Raw genomic sequence first — 15911 nt, 5'->3', positions numbered from 1 at the left:
ATTACAACTGACTTCCAACTAACCCTAACTGAACACCGTAAGGATGTTAAGGATTACAATACTACCTATATATTACAACTGACTTCCAACTAACCCTAACTGAAAACCGTAAGGATGTTAAGGATTACAATACTACCTATCTATTACAACTGACTTCCAACTAACCCTAACTGAACACCGTAAGGATGTTAAGGATTACAATACTACCTATTACAACTGACTTCCAACTAACCCTAACTGAACACCGTAAGGATGTTCAGGATTACAATCCTACTTTCATTACCACCTTTAACGTTAGCAGTAATATGGTCTCATATATTCTATACAAGAACTGGGACCTTTTACCTAGTGACTTGTCGATTATGGACAAGGTAGGTACCAAAGAGGGAGTAATTTGAAAAATCTACTAGAGACCAGGAAAGTTAGTACATCTAGTTTTCCAGGGATGACTAAATGCAACATTTGTAAATACTGTACATTCATTGATATAGGTAACAAATTTGAAGTAAGAAACAAGATGTATTTCTTAAGAAAAAAGTTTAACTGCAATTCAAAACTGATAGTTTACTTAGCTATGTATGTAACATGTGCAGCGTTTTACATAGGAAAAATGGAGCATAGACTCCATGACCGTATATATGAACACCTTTATGCTATTGACCATCAAAAGACAGAGAACACTTTAGCCAAACACACTTCAGCATTCCCTGGACATACTTTCAAATTCACGGTCACTGACCACATTCTAGTAGACAATAGAGGAGGGCCATCATCCTTTATATTGGAATAACTGGAATTATACTGGCAACTAGCATTAAATGCCTATAGTTTCTCGGGCATTAATGACATGTGTGCTATTACTTGCTTTTTAAAACTGAAGAGTGTATGTAGGTAGCATGTAATTTATGAATATATTTAAGATGTAGTGTACATACATTTGAATTGCACATACAAATTATTCAGGAATATTTTAGTAAGGACTTTTGAATTTTGAATTTTAATCTAGGCCATTGTTGACACCAACTGCACACTTTCCTTTAGCAGCATTGGAATGTACTACTGGTTGCTTAGCAACTTGACATCGTTTTTTCACTTGTTTGATTGGTTGTTTTAATGCATGCGACTTTTATGATTTTATAAAAAATGTAATTATACTTGTTGCTTTATCTGAAGAAGTCTGTCCAGAGCAACAGACAAAAAGTGCTTCAAATAAATTAGTTTTTTTCTGCTCACAGCAGTCAACCGTTTTTTTATTTTAGCATATAAACTGTACAACAATACTAAATGTCACACAGTAAAAGCCATGACCTTCCTCTGAGTTGGGTCTCAGTATTAGCGTTGCCACTGACTATAGCACTATCGAAAAAAAATAAATAAACATCACATACATTTGTTTACAACAGTAATGAACTAGTTTATCACTATCTGTGCCTAGCAGCACAATACAAATGGATTAGCTGTATTAATTCTGCCATGCTAGTATAGTAGATGTTACTGGTTTTCATATGCTGTGCTGTGAGGAACACAGATGTAAAAAGTACAGTTTTGTACCTACCATAAATGTAGATGTTCGAGTGTTCACACTGCTGCAGTCATTACACTTGGGCTATCCTGCCATCAGGCGGTCCCGTAGTCGGCCAGAGTTCCAAAGTCTTGGTCCGGTGTCGTTTGCTGTCGCTTCTTCCCTGATGTCAGTGCGCCAGGGGTATATAAGATGCATCTGACGCCATTTTCTTCAGTTTTTCTTGCCCCAGATGTCAGGTGCCCCCAAGTAGGTAGGCAATACATATTGCTAATAAAAGATATACATATAAAAATAAAAACAATACCTTCAGTTACAAGCAAATACACCACAAAGATTGTATAGACTAGAAAGGTATAGATAAGTCCAGCTAGTTCAGAGGGGATGGAGGGAGGGTAACCTGGACTGCAGCAGTGTGAACACTCGAACATCTACATTTATGGTAGGTACAAAACTGTACTATGTTCATCGTGTTACACTGCTGCAGTCATTACACTTGGGTAGAATCCCAAAGCTAAGTTTGGGTGGCTGGTCTATAAAGAGTTAGGATTGGCTATGAGGCCCTGCAGAACTGTAGTGGCAAATCCTGACTGGATTTAGAGTAAAGAGGCAGGTGGTAATGCTTGGTAAAGGTGTGCAGTGAACTCCAAGTTGCAGCCTCCAAAATTTCCTTGGTAGGTACTCCTCTGAGAAAGGCTGTTGAAGTGGCTGTTGCCCTGGTGGAATGTGGCCTAATGTTATTTGGGACTGATTTTCCATGCTTTGTGTAGCAGTAACATATACAGTGTCCTATCCATTTGGATATAGTCTGCTTCGAGATAGCCTTGCCTTGTGATCCTGCAGCATATGCTACAAACAGTTGCTCAGTTTTCCTGAAAGCTTTTGTTTTGTCTAAGTAGAAGCGTAGCTGCCTGTGTATGTCCAAAGAATGCAGAAGTTTCTCCCCTTTATTCTGGGGGTTTGGATAAAAAGTTGGCAAATGGATGGTTTGGTTAAGAGCCACACTAGATACCACCTTTGGCATAAAGGTAGGGTTTGTCCTTAAAGAAACCCTGTCCTGATGAAAAATTATAAAAGGTTCCACTGCCATTAATGCCTGTAGCTCTGAGACTCTTCGTGCTGAAGTTAATGCCAGGAGCAGAGCTGTTTTGCATGATACAAATTTTAGATCGGCTGTATTGGCTGGCTCAAAAGGTGGCAGGGTTAGTTTTTCCAAAACTAAACTGAGGTCCCAAGTTGGTGTTGGCGCTCTCCAGGGCGGTCTTATGTTTTTAACCCCTCTGAGGTACTGTTTTAGCAAGGGATGAGAGAATAAAGGAGGATCCGTGTTGTAATGTGCTGAAATGGCAGAGGCGTGGATCTTAATTGATGAGAAGGATAGGCCTCTATCCAGCATCTCAGTTAAGTATTGTAAAATCTGAGGAATGTTTGGAACTATAGGGTTTTGAGCTGACCGGCGCAGGATCTGATTTTTTTGTTGAGTCAGAAGGTGTGGAATTTGAGGCAAAATCCATGGTGGGCCTTGAGCTAAGTTCCTTAAGGTAGGGTACCAGTGCTGGCGTGGCCAGTCTGGAGCAATCAGGATCATTTGTGTTTTTTCTTGTCTGGCTTTTAGGAGTACCTTTGAAAGGAGAGGCAGTAGCGGGAAGGCATAAACTTTTAGGTTTTTCCAGCTGAACAAAAGAGCATCCACTTTCCATGCTTGTTTGTGATAAGTCCTTGTGCAGAATTTTTGTAGTTGGCAATTCAGTGGGGAGGCAAAAAGATCTATGTCTGGGCATCCCCATTTTTTTCGTTACCATGCTGAAGATTTGTGGATTCAATTTCCATTCGTGAGGGTCCATGATATTTCTGCTTAGATCGTCTGCCAGAGTATTTTTCTTTCTTGGCAGGAATTGTGCTTGCAGGTGAACTTGATATGTTAGAGCTGTGTTCCACAAGGTCATGGCTTGCCTGCATAGGGATTAAGAATGAGTGCCCCCTTGCTTGTTTATGTACCACATTACTGTGGTGTTGTCTGTCTTTAATAATAATTGTCCTGGATGCAGAAGGTCCTTGAAAGCTGTTAGGGTATTTTGAACAGCCAACATCTCTTTTTGATTGATGTAAAGATGCATCTGGTCTGTGGTCCACTTGCCCTGAATGCATTTTCCTGCCATGTGTGCTCCCCAGGCATAATCCGAAGCATCTGGTGTTAGAGCCTGCCTGGCTGTGGGTAGGGTAAAAGGCTGACCCTTGTTTAGGTGATATGCCTGTGCCCACCATCGAAACTCCTGTTGTAGGCAGGGAATCATTGGTATTACTGCTTCTAAGCTGTGAGAATGTTGAGTCCAAACACTTTTTAGGTACCACTGTAATTTCCTCATATGCAGTCTGGCATATGGTATTAGTAGTATGCAGGATGCCATGAATCCCAGGGCCTGCAGAATTTTTCTTGCAGGGAGATGGGACTTTTTTTGCCAGTAGTTGAAAATATTGAGTTAGTGGAACTTGTTTGTCTGGCATGAGGTAAGCCATCTGGGCCATTGTATTTAAGCTGGCACCCAGGAATATAATCTGTTGTGAGGGCACTAGTTTTGACTTCTTTTCGTTTACTGTGTACCCTACAGAAATTAGCAACCTTTTTACAAACGCCAGATGCTGTAGAAGAATGTCCTTTGTCTCTTGAATGAGGCAGTCGTCCAGGTATGGATATATCTGAATTCCTTTTTGTCTGCAAAATGCAATTACTGGTGCCAGGCACTTTGTGAAGACCCTGGGCGCAGTAGATAAGCCAAAGGGCAGTGCAGAGAATTGGTAGTGCATTGTACCAGCTTTGAATCGGAGGTATCTTCTGCAATTTTGTCTGATAGGGACATGCAGGTATGCCTCTGAGGTCCAGAGTAACAAGCCAAGCCTTCTTGCCCAGCATGGGTAGAAGCTGCTGTAATGTCAACATTTTGAATTTCGGAATATCCAGGTAAGTATTTAGAATTGAAAGGTCTAGTATGGGCCTCCAGGCCTTGTCCTTTCTGGGGACTAGGAAGAGTATTGAGTAAAATCCTTGTCCTTTTTCCTGTTGTGGTACTTTTTGAATAGCTCTCATGTCCATGAGGGCTGAAATTTGTTTCTGTGCCTCTGCCCATTGATTTTGCTGCAGGTCTGGCATTCATTTTAGCCTTGGTAAAGTATGAAAGTGGAACCTGTAACTTTGAGACACAATATTCAGAACCCATTTGTCTTGGGTGATTGTTTGCCAGTTTTGAGAAAAAAGTGCTAGTTTTCCCCCTAAGGGGGCTTCCAAAAGGGAAGTGCTTGGTGTACGAAGGGGAAGGTCATTGAGACTGTTTCCTGTAAGGTTGAGACTTGTCCTCACCTCCTTTTGGGGTTGAGGTGCCCCACTGTTGTTGTCTGTTTGAGCCTTGGGGTTGAGATCTGCCTCTTGGGCATCTGTATCTGCCTCTCTGTGGCCTGTCTGACACCGGAAAGGACCAATTCTTTGTTGGCCAATTTCTGCTAAATCGAGGTGGCTGTACCTGTAAGAAATCCTTGACTGTTTGCATAGATTTAGCTTTATCCTACATTTTCTTTAACACCTCTTCGGCCTTAACACCAAACAGGATATCATGCTGTAAAGGACCATCCAATAATTTTGCCTTAACATGATCAGGTAAACTCTGTTCTTTTAACCAAGCATGTCTTTGAATCACAGAACCTGTAACTGCGGCTCTACAAGAGGCCTCTAAAGAATCAAAACCACATTGTAGAGTATGCTTTCCCACCTGTTCAACTGCATGCAATAAATCCTGCATTTCTTTACAATCAGGAACTTCTGAGCTTGCAAGCATTTTCTGTTTTAACTGAGCCATTAAATATTTTTGGTACTTAAGCATGTGAAACTGGCAATTTAAAGCTCTTATTGCTAAAGTTGCAGAAGTGTATACTTTCTTCCCTCATCTATTCAAAGCTCTGGCATCTCTGTCAGAGGGTACTGGATTTTTTGCAATGGAAGCCTTAACCCCTTTTGGACCCTGGGAAATAGTTTCTGGATCAGCCAAAGGGTTTTTATAAAAAAACTTGTGAGAGTCTGGGACTCTATAATATCTATCTGGCTTGGCTGGTGCAGGCGGTAAAGAATCAGGAGATAAGCTGGATTCAGAGAACACATTATCCACAATATCTAGCACAGGCGGAACAGCCAAGGGCCTGTGCTGAGGCAATAAAAGGAAATCCCTGAGCCTTTTCTTGGATTCTGAGTAATCCTGACTTTCCCAATGGAAATGTTCCATCATGGTATGTAAAGTTTCCCCAAAAGAATAATCCTCAGGAGGACAGGCTGAAGGGATAGATTCTTCAGCATCAGAGTCCTCGTAGGGGGGTAGAGAGTATCCCTGGTCTGAAGAGGAATCAGAGGAAATGGAAACCTGATCAGAGGAATCATAGTCTGTATCCTGCCTAGGCCTTTTCTCAGGAGGGGGATGGGAACCCCTGATTAGAGTAATGATGTCTTCGGCCATTTTAAGCATCTGTTTCTTAGGCATGGAGGTCTGTCCAGGAGAATGCTGTACTTGTTTCTTTGTCTTTAATGGTACTTTTGTCTTGGCTGTTGTTTTAATGGTAAGTTGTGAAGGTCTGAAAACACCCTCAGAAGCCGATGCCTGCTCAGCAGCTCCAGACCCATCTGAGGGATTAGTTTCCGCAGGCCCAGTACCTTGAGTTTCCAGAGGCCTAGTTGTCTCCACGTGGGAGTCGGAGGGGCCTGTGGCTCTGAGGTAGCGGGTGTCCGGGGCTGCGAAAGTGCCTCACTGAGAACCGGCGAACCGGCGACTGGCCTAGAAGAGGTTTCGTCGTCGGTTTTTGACCTCGGATGCCTGTCTTTATCCTTGTCCTTGCGTTTTTTCAGTATTGCGGTCTGACGGCATAGTATAATTGAACCTTCGGCCAAAGTAGTGCAAAGTAAAATCAAAACGTCTTTTTATAATGCATTTGTTAAATCTAGCACAAAACAGACAGCTAGTGACGTCGTGATCAGGGCCTAGGCATGGGATACAGTAAGAGTGGAAGTCCTTATGAGGTATTTGCTTCCCACAAGAAATACAATTATTAACTTTTTCTGACATCAGTCTGAGGCAAGAAAAAAGTTTCCCCAATGGGGTACTTAGCTTTATTGAAGACTTTGGATCTGAAATTCGACTTCGAAAAGCTCAGGAGTCGGCCAACCAGCACTTGCGAACTGCTTCTGCTTCGGACACCGTGCGGCAAGAAAGACTGAAGAAAATGGCGTCGGATGCATCTTATATACCCCTGGCACACTGACATCAGGGAAGAAGCGACAGCAACCGACGCCGGACCAAGACTTTGGAACTATGGCCGACTACGGGACCACCTGACGGCAGGATAACCCAAGTGTAATGACTGCAGTAGTGTAACACGATGAACATCCATATTTTGTGCTGCCTGCTGTCTTTTGAACTGTTTTGAGCTGTCTACATGTGCGTGTTGGTGTATCTGTCATATAGCAGAAGCAGTAGTTGGGAATAGTTAGAAGAACTGTATGCATTAGTGAAAGAAATGCATAACAGTTTTTTCATGTTCTGACCCCTGTCTTGCATCTCAGACATGACTCTATGAGAAGGTGGATTTTTTTTTATTGTTCAACCTTTTCACATATTCTCATGCATGCTTCATACCACTGATATGAGGGGTCCATTTTTGTCAGCAGCTTTGTATAGATCTGTGTTCCTTGCAAGCATCAGCAAAAACTATTTCACAAAGGAAGATGCATGAAATGCACCAGAGACAGAAGCAAACTGAATGTCTGCAAAGTACTTATGGCTGCCCCATTTCCCAGGATGATGGAGAATGCACACAGCTTTGAAGCACGCTGACAAAACTAAGACTGGGAATGGAAGGGCTTGCAACTGCCAGAAACTATGTACACAATTTTGAAACATTATATATGTAATTCTGCGACTTGGAGTGGGATGTTTTGGGCACTATAACGTAACGAAGGCAATGAATTTCCACATGAATGTTTCTTGGATCCATAGTGAAAAAGAGTCAAAGCCCTGAATGAAACCCAGAAATTCATAGGAGTGTCTGGCAACCTTGGCACTGGAGGACCTGACAAGGGAGTGTAGGACTGCCTAGACTGCTTCAGTGCTGGCAACTACTGAAGAGTGAGGTGAATGGCATTAGGTACAGTGTATTAGCCAGGCACGTGCACTTGGTTCTAAAAGGCTGTGTCCATACAGAGTAACCTTCATGCAGCACACATGGTTATGTGCACAATCAGGTTCGTATTTCCCAGTGACAGCAAGGAACATCGGCTAAAATGCTTTTGTACATGCAATATTGTAGTAACACTGCAGTCATCTCTTATTCAAGATGAGGATCTTAAATATATTAACACCAAAAATCTGCATTCAGAAGTACACAGTATGAAAATGCTCAAGAACTACAGACACAAAGAAAAACACCCCCCCCCCCATATAGTTTCCAGAATTCACTGTCTGCTTTTGTAGCCGTTGCTGTAGATAAAGAAAAAAAGAAATTAGCTGTTTTACAGGAAGGCAAGTAGCCTACACAAGAAATATAAAAAAGTAAAGATTAGATGTGGGATCTATATTTTAAAATCTCAGTGAAACCATACCTCTGAGTCCCCTCTTTATGCAGCCAAATTACGTAAATCCTCACACTCTGTCACTTGTTTACATGTCTCAAGTGAATAAGTTGGATAAAATAGGCAGATACTTCATCCGCTGTCTGTGTGCTAAAATTTCATTATGGTGTTTTACATTAAAATGCAAAACAATACCAAATATTATTTAGATAGCATGCTGGGAATATTGTGTTGTTTACTTGACATGATGATCATCTGCTAAAGTATATATGGCACAGTGTTAACTAATATATTTTTTTATTGTTAACCCAGTGAATTACCTGTGGAAAAACTATTTAATGAGAAGCTTTTCTCCCTGGTCTCCCATTACAAAATGGTTTTGCTCCGTTATACTTTACTGGTAATCAAAAACAAATAAATTAAAAGCAGAGTTTTTATCTGATATAAATATTGTAAAAAATATAGATTTTCAAAGGGAAGAAACTGCATGTCAATGTTAAGTTTTAAAATGTCATGTTAACATTCTAAAGAAATCCCACCGGAGCTTTGCCTTATGGAATCGTGTTTTTTTTTTTTTTTTTTTTTTTTTTTACAGAACACATATATGGAACTGGCATGTTCTACCTGCATTCACGTGGCTTTCCTCCCGTTGCTCTGGTTTCCTCCCCAGATTCCAAAGACATGCAAATGTGGATTGGATACTCTAAACTGACCATGGGATGTGTGTATGTGGTATGAAAGAATAGCTGCAGCAGGGCTAGCCATCCGATGGTGTGAAACTTGGCTCTAGGTGATTGTCACTGTTAAAGTGATACTCTGACCCTATCTGCAAAAAAATGGGCTGTGGATAGATGGATACATGGAACTACTAAGATGCAAGTCCTGGAAGTCTTTTATTGTTTTACAACACACCAATCTTTGGGTGCTTTTAGCCTGCCTCAGACACATTTATTGAACAACTTCAAAGCCATAATCCAGAAGTTCATAAGTAATCAAAAAACACGAATTAGGACAAAAACATGTAAAGACCATGAGCTTCATCAAATAAACCAATAACTCTAAAGAAATAAAATATCACTAAATGGTAAAAATTCTTCTTGCAGTACCAGCAGGATGTGCACAGCTCTGACTTGGTAAAAACTGGACAGAATGTACAGCAGCGAGGTAAATTACATATAAGGAGAGTCTTATGTCCCCTTTGTCAGTACAGGTGCAAGATGTGCGCTGTTTCTTTACAGGAAAGAGCCACTTGTTTAAAACTTCTGGCTGAGAAACAAGACACAGAAAGGTGGACAAACCCCAACATTATAATTTAAGGTTACATTGACTCTCCCTGAAACAGATGTTTACATCTGCTTGCCTTGGAAGATACAGAAAGCCAAATTCTCTCTCTGACCTGGCCTAAGCCTTTCCTGAGCTGGACTCCCATGAACACTTGTTGACAATAGCAAATGCTAGAGGAGGAGGAGGGCAGATTTCTTTGCAGCAAGGAAGGATTAAAGTTGCTTCTGGCAGTCACATGGTTCCTAGAAGATATTGTAGGCAGTCATTTAGTATGTCAGAAAACAAACATAACAATCATAAAATGTATGCAGTACCATACCTCCAAGACAGCACTAAAAGGATCTTTTGAACCACTTCACTGAGACACAATTTTGTCAGATGAAAAAATTGCTGACATGGGAAAAATGACAATAAAAGGTGGCAGAGTAAGTTACATCTGTAGTAAGCAAGAACTGGATTGGGGAGGGGGGGGGGGGGCTATACCATTTGGCTTTGCACTGTATCAGCTTTTGTGCCAGCAAGAACAAAAGGGGAAAAAAGCATGCTGGTGTAAATAAGAATCAGCATGGAAACAGAAGTCAGTCTTGTATATTTTACTTCCTCTGTATGTTTTGTCTTCAATATATAAAATTTCCAAAAATAGGATGGGCACAGAAACCATTACATGTACACACCCCACAAATATGATCATAGCTCTACTCAACTACGGATTTAAAAGTGAATTTTAGGTGCCTGACTACACAAGAAATAGGACTATTTCAGACTTACCTAAGGAAGTAATGCACAATTTGGGAATTGTTTAAATCTGAGATTTAAAAAAAAGTAGCACATATTGTAAACACATCTGAAATAAAAAAAACATCAGGGGAGAGAGGATGAAATGATTTATAAACTTATTTCAGAGAGTTCGTTTTCATTTTTATTGTCCTAGAGCTACATCATTCTGGGATATTTTTGTCTTATTTTAAGAGAGATTTGCAACGATAAAAAATTCAGTCAGTACATTATACAACCAAGTTGCTGCGTCAGTAAGTGATCCACTCATAAAAACCAAATACCATTTCAAGTCTATTCTGCTGGTGCAAGGCTCTCATGAAGGAGATACAGCAAAGACAGTATTGATTTAAATAATAAAAAGAATGCATCAAAATGTATTAGAGTTACTGGTGAACATGTGATAGCTCTAGTAAATTGATCAAATAATTAAAAGTTTTTCTGGCATGACAAATTAATAGCGTGTACCACACTGATAAACCTAAACGGATCGCTCCATCTTAAATCAAAAAGTTTAATAAAGACCACTCACTAAAAGGTAAACCCAATAACCAGATATATTTTTTCAACAAAACTCAAAATGATGATACTGATGAGGCATGCTCAGTTTACGGCAACTTGTAGTTGGGAGTATAATGTTACTAAAATGAAATGTTACTTCTGACACTGCAAACTAAAACAATGTCAGATTAAATTTCCTTTTGTAGCCTTTTTTTTTTTTATTTTTACAAGTCTGATGTGGGTCCACTTTGATAATCCTGTTATTTACAATATTCTTAGCTGTTTACTTATTAAATATAACTAAATTAAAAGCTATGTAAGTTTGCTCCATTTACCTTACTGAAGTCGACAGTGCTATTTTCCCGACTGCCACTAGGCCCACCACTACTTTTGCTCTCTCCTGCTTTGGAGATATCCAAATTTCCAGGTGCTGATTGAGGAGACGATAATAGCCCTGTGTATGGAATACATGAAAAGACAAAAAAAAAAAAAGAAAACAGCAGTTTAAAACAAGACACTAGAAATCTATAATAATTTACGTTCCACTGCCAGTTTACACACAAAGCAATGATCAGTGTAAAAACATATAAAGCAAACACGTGCACTGGTTAGTTTACAAAGGAGACGTGCTGTCTGCAAAAATGAATGCAATGTTGTGACTGCAAGCAAATGCTTTTGGAGGAAAAGGCATACAAGTTAGGTTTGTCAAAATAATCTTACTGAAAAACAACTAGCCAGGATTACAACAGATCACATTTCCATTCAGGTACGTGACATCTGCATTAAACTGCGCCCATTCAATCACCCTGGTACAAATTCTGTATATGCTCTAGGAATGAAATCTACCTACTAAGTAAAGTTGCCTATTTTCAAGCAACATTAACTCAAAAATATGAAGCAAAGCCCTCATTTTAGCAGCTCTGATGATGATGACACTTACCAATGCCATTTTAAGAAAAGAAATGACCATTTGTGATTTGTGTACTAGCCTCTACCTAAAGATTATTCACATAAAGAAAAAAACATTGTCTCTCACTGTACACCAGAGTAGCTGTTGATCTTTCCCCCAAAACAAAAGCTGTTTATTTCTGTTATTAGGAAAGCAGATGAAAGACTTTACTGACATTCATGTGATGCAACAAGGACATGTTGAAGTTAGAACCATGGAAGAACAGTGAGTTATGAGTCCAGCAACTGTACTCGCACTGTTTTAACTAATGATCTATCATAATTTATGTATATCTACTACCAGAAGGACACAGTCATTTGAACCAAAACAGTTCAAAGCACAGGACTACATCTGGAAAAAAACACAAGTTCTTTCTCATCCAACCAGTCCCGTGCATACAATAATGGAGTAAACAAGAAAAGAAAGAGATCTTTTCAACCACAACCTTGTCCAGCATGGATCTGTTTATTGATTTCTTGGTGCAATTTTAGATACATAACCTGGAAAAGTACAATATAACTTCAGAAGTCCAAGTTACAGGTTACTGCAACTATATATGCTAACTATATTTGCCAATAATACTCTGCTTGGAGGGTGTAGTATGCTTTTAATCCCTTCCTTCTTTGAAACTAGTTAGGTGAGAGTGGAGAGATGCTACCCCCCCTTACAAACTGTACTTCAGGAAAAACTGCATCTGCAGATATGGCAGAACAGGGATATGTATCCTGAGGTATGAGCAGTTAATTTTAATAATCATGCAACTGATGTGACAATCCCATTCTCTGAAGAATATATGTGGCGACAGTTGTGATGGGGTAAATACTGAAAAGTTATACTAACTTTCCTAAATGATGGTCTATGTCCCCACAATGCATTTTAAATAAAGAAATGGGAAAAAAATTTTTGAAGCATGAAAAAAGTTTCACATCACAACTTACTATTTTCAAAATAATTTAGATTAGTAAATATTTCACAGTTCTTTTTATTACTTAGAAAAGGAAAAAATACAGCAAAAATGAGAAATGAGAGGAAAAGGCAATATGGGAAATGAACATAACAAGGAAAATAAAAAAAGAAGTTATGTACTCACCATAAGGTCCCATATGTCTGTTGTCCATCTCGCCATTCATTTTTACTTGGATGGGTTTGGAGCAGATCCTCAGTTCTGACTCAGCTGAATACATAGCTAGAAGTCTCAAACTTGGCTCGTGGCAGGTAGGTATCCCATGATGAGGTGGTGCAACTTTTCCAGATCTTGCTTGCTGCTAACTTACTAATGAGTAATATAAATAAAAACAAACTGAGTCAAGGAGCTCCTGTAAGAAGGAAAGATAACCACCAGGTCCTCTAGGTGCCCTCGGATGGGGGAAGGAGGGAGGGGTCGTAAGAATGAATGGCGAGATGGACAACAAACATGGAACGTTATGGTGAGTACAAAACTTCTTTATGTTATGCTGTCCTATCTCGCCTTCATTCTTACTTGGATGGGACAGCATCCTAACACCTTTTTTCCGGGTGGCTCACAAGAGTACACCTTTGAGCACAGTGGAACCAAAAGAGGCCCTGTCCTTGGAGGCCAAATCCACTTTGTAATGAGTAATAAAATGTATGAGAATTGTCCCATATAGCTGAAGCACAAATACTGTCTACAGACATTCTGGCCTGAAAAGCAGATGACGTAGCTATTGCTCTAGTTGAATGACCCCTAATTTTGAATGGCAGTTTTCTATTGTTGGAGATATAGATAAAGGTGATACAATTTGAGAGCCAATTTGAAAGGGTAACTTTACAAACTGGCATACACTTTTTTGCCTCAGAGAAGGAGATGAATAATTGGTCAGATTTCCTGAAATCTTTAGTTCTATGCAAACAGAATCTGAGCTGTCTATGCACATCCAATTGATGGAGTCTATACTCTGCCTTGTTGCTATGGTTGGGGAAGAACACTGGGAGTTCAATGGATTGATTGATGTTGGCTTGAGTGCAAACCTTAGGTACAAAGGGTGGACTGGTTCATAACGATACCCTTTCCATGTGAAAGATCAGATATGGAGGTCTAACTGACAGTGCTTGCAACTCTTGAGACACTTCTGGCAGATGTTACTACTACTAGAAAAATGGTCTTCCAGGACAGAAATTTGAGGTCACAAGATGAAGAAGGCTCGAACGGAGGTAATGTAAGTTGAGACAGGACAACATTTAAATCCCAAGGAGGAAGTGGTTCCTTAAAAGGAGGTCTCCATAAGGAAGCACCTTTTACAAATGCTTTACACAACCTGTGTGACATTAAATTAGGAGAATGGTCACCAATGTGAAAATCTGAACTTGCAGGCAGCATAGTTGCATCAGCAGCACCTTGCTGAAAACCTTCCACCAGAAATTCTAGAATGGATTGAATAGATGCAGAAAAAGGGTCAATGGTTCTATTCTGAGCCCAGTGAGAAAATATTTTCCACTTGCTAGTATATAGTCTTCTAGTAGAAACTTTATGAGAAGACATCTGTTTTACTGCTGGAGTAACATTTTGAAGCCTGACTAAATTGGGAAGTGGAACAGCCATGCTGTCTAGTTGAGGGTGTGGAGAGAAGGATGAAGTGCACCTGACATATGTGTCAGCAGGTCTGGAACTGGGTCTAGAATACAAGGCTTCTTCTGAAGATGAGGCCAAAGGAAGGGGAACCAAATTTGTCAAGGCCAATGTGGGGGCAATGAAAATCATCCTGCTTCCCAAGGATTTTGCTTTCTGGATGACTTTGGAAATGAGAGGAAATGGAGGAAAGGCATAAAGAAGTCCCGAGGGCCAATCATGAACAAGTGCAACTCTCGGTGTCTCCCCCAGTGGGGGAATTAGGGCAAAGTAGCTGCTGCACTACGCATTCACTGGAGTGGTGAAAAGATCACAGCAAGGCTGACCCCATTTCCGGAAGATCTCTTCCGCTATGTTCTGGTTCAGAGACCCCTCGTGAGGCATCAATATTGCCCTGCTGACCTTGTTGGCTATCACGTTGGATTTCCCTGGGATGTGCGTTGCTACTACAAAGTGCTGGGAAGAAATTGCCCATTGCCAAACTCTGAGGGTCTAGTGACAAAGTGGGTATGATTTGGTTCCTCTTTGTTTATGCACCAAACTACCAACATATTGTCTGACTGGATAGCAATCGTCCCTAGTGGAAGCGAGTCATGTAGTGCTTGCAACGCCATAAGCACTGCTCTCATCTCTAGAACATTGATATGCAAGTGGGCCTCATGTTCCTACCATATTCCTTGGACCATTTTTTCCAGATAATGCCCCCCACCCTATCTGAAAAGCGTCCATGGTCACTGTAGTAACAGGTTGTCATGGAATAAAGGATGACCCAATGGTCACATGGTTGGACTGGATCCACCACCTTAGGTCCTTTTTGCATGTCTCAGTTATTCTGATCAGGTGGGACATCGGGAGTTCTTGAAGTGACCATTGGGAGAACAGGAGCCATTGAAGGATTCTCATGTGCATTCCGGCAAGAGTAACTAAGTTATTGTCTCTAGGAGTTTCAGAACTACTTTTGCCTTTACCTTGTCCTTGGGAAGAAGGTGAAGTATTTGCTGCCTGAGGGCTGAAATTCTGTCGGCTGGAAGATGTGCCATCATGGAAACAGTGTCTAGGTTTGCGCCTATGAAGGTAATAGGCTGACAGGGCAACAAGGCAGATTTTTGCAAATTGACTGTTATGCCTAACCGAGCACAAATTTCCAAAGTCACATACCTGGCTTGCTGGAGTAGATGTTGGGTGGTGGCAGTTAGGAGCCAGTCGTCCAGATAAGGAAACACTTGGAATCACAGACGCCTCAAGTGAGCCATGACTATTGCCATGCATTTGGTGAATACTCTGGTGGCTGTAGTGAGACCAAAGGGCAGAGCTCAGAACTGATAATGACTGGCTCCTTGATGCTCTGTCCATTATTATCTTGGAGGTCTATTAAGCACATCCAATCGTCTTTCCCTAACAAGGGAATTATTGACTGCAGTGTCACCATTCAGAACTTTGACTTTCTGACAGATTCATTTAGCTTGCTGAGATCCAATATGGGTCTCCAGTCCCCTGTTCTTTTTGGCACCAAAAAGAATCTTGAGTAAGTTCCAAATTCATTTTGTTCTGTGGGGACTTCCTGGATGATTCTTTCATCCAGCAACTTTCGGATTTCTATAGTTGCTTCCTCCCTTACATTGGGTGGAACATCTGGGATTGTTCTTATTTGTGGGACAGGGTGGCAAAAGGGAATGGAATATCCTCTGGATAT

General features: G+C 40.6%; 1 protein-coding gene across 1 annotated transcript in view; it reads right to left on the bottom strand.

Annotated features, from left to right (window-relative positions):
• SLC4A7 (solute carrier family 4 member 7) overlaps positions 1–15911 on the bottom strand; it is a 1497737-nt gene that overhangs the window by 585285 nt on the left and 896541 nt on the right. The window contains exon 8 of the mRNA XM_044064760.1: positions 11018–11136. Within this exon, the coding sequence (XP_043920695.1) occupies positions 11018–11136 (119 nt within the window). The remainder of the gene's footprint in view (positions 1–11017; positions 11137–15911) is intronic.

The sequence above is a fragment of the Protopterus annectens genome, chromosome 3.part0, assembly GCF_019279795.1.
Source record: "Protopterus annectens isolate FY-2018-M chromosome 3.part0, PAN1.0, whole genome shotgun sequence".
Classification (NCBI taxonomy): Eukaryota; Metazoa; Chordata; order Ceratodontiformes; family Protopteridae; genus Protopterus; species Protopterus annectens.
The sequence above is the reverse complement of the archived record's forward strand: the minus strand, read 5'-3'. Positions and strand labels throughout refer to the sequence as shown.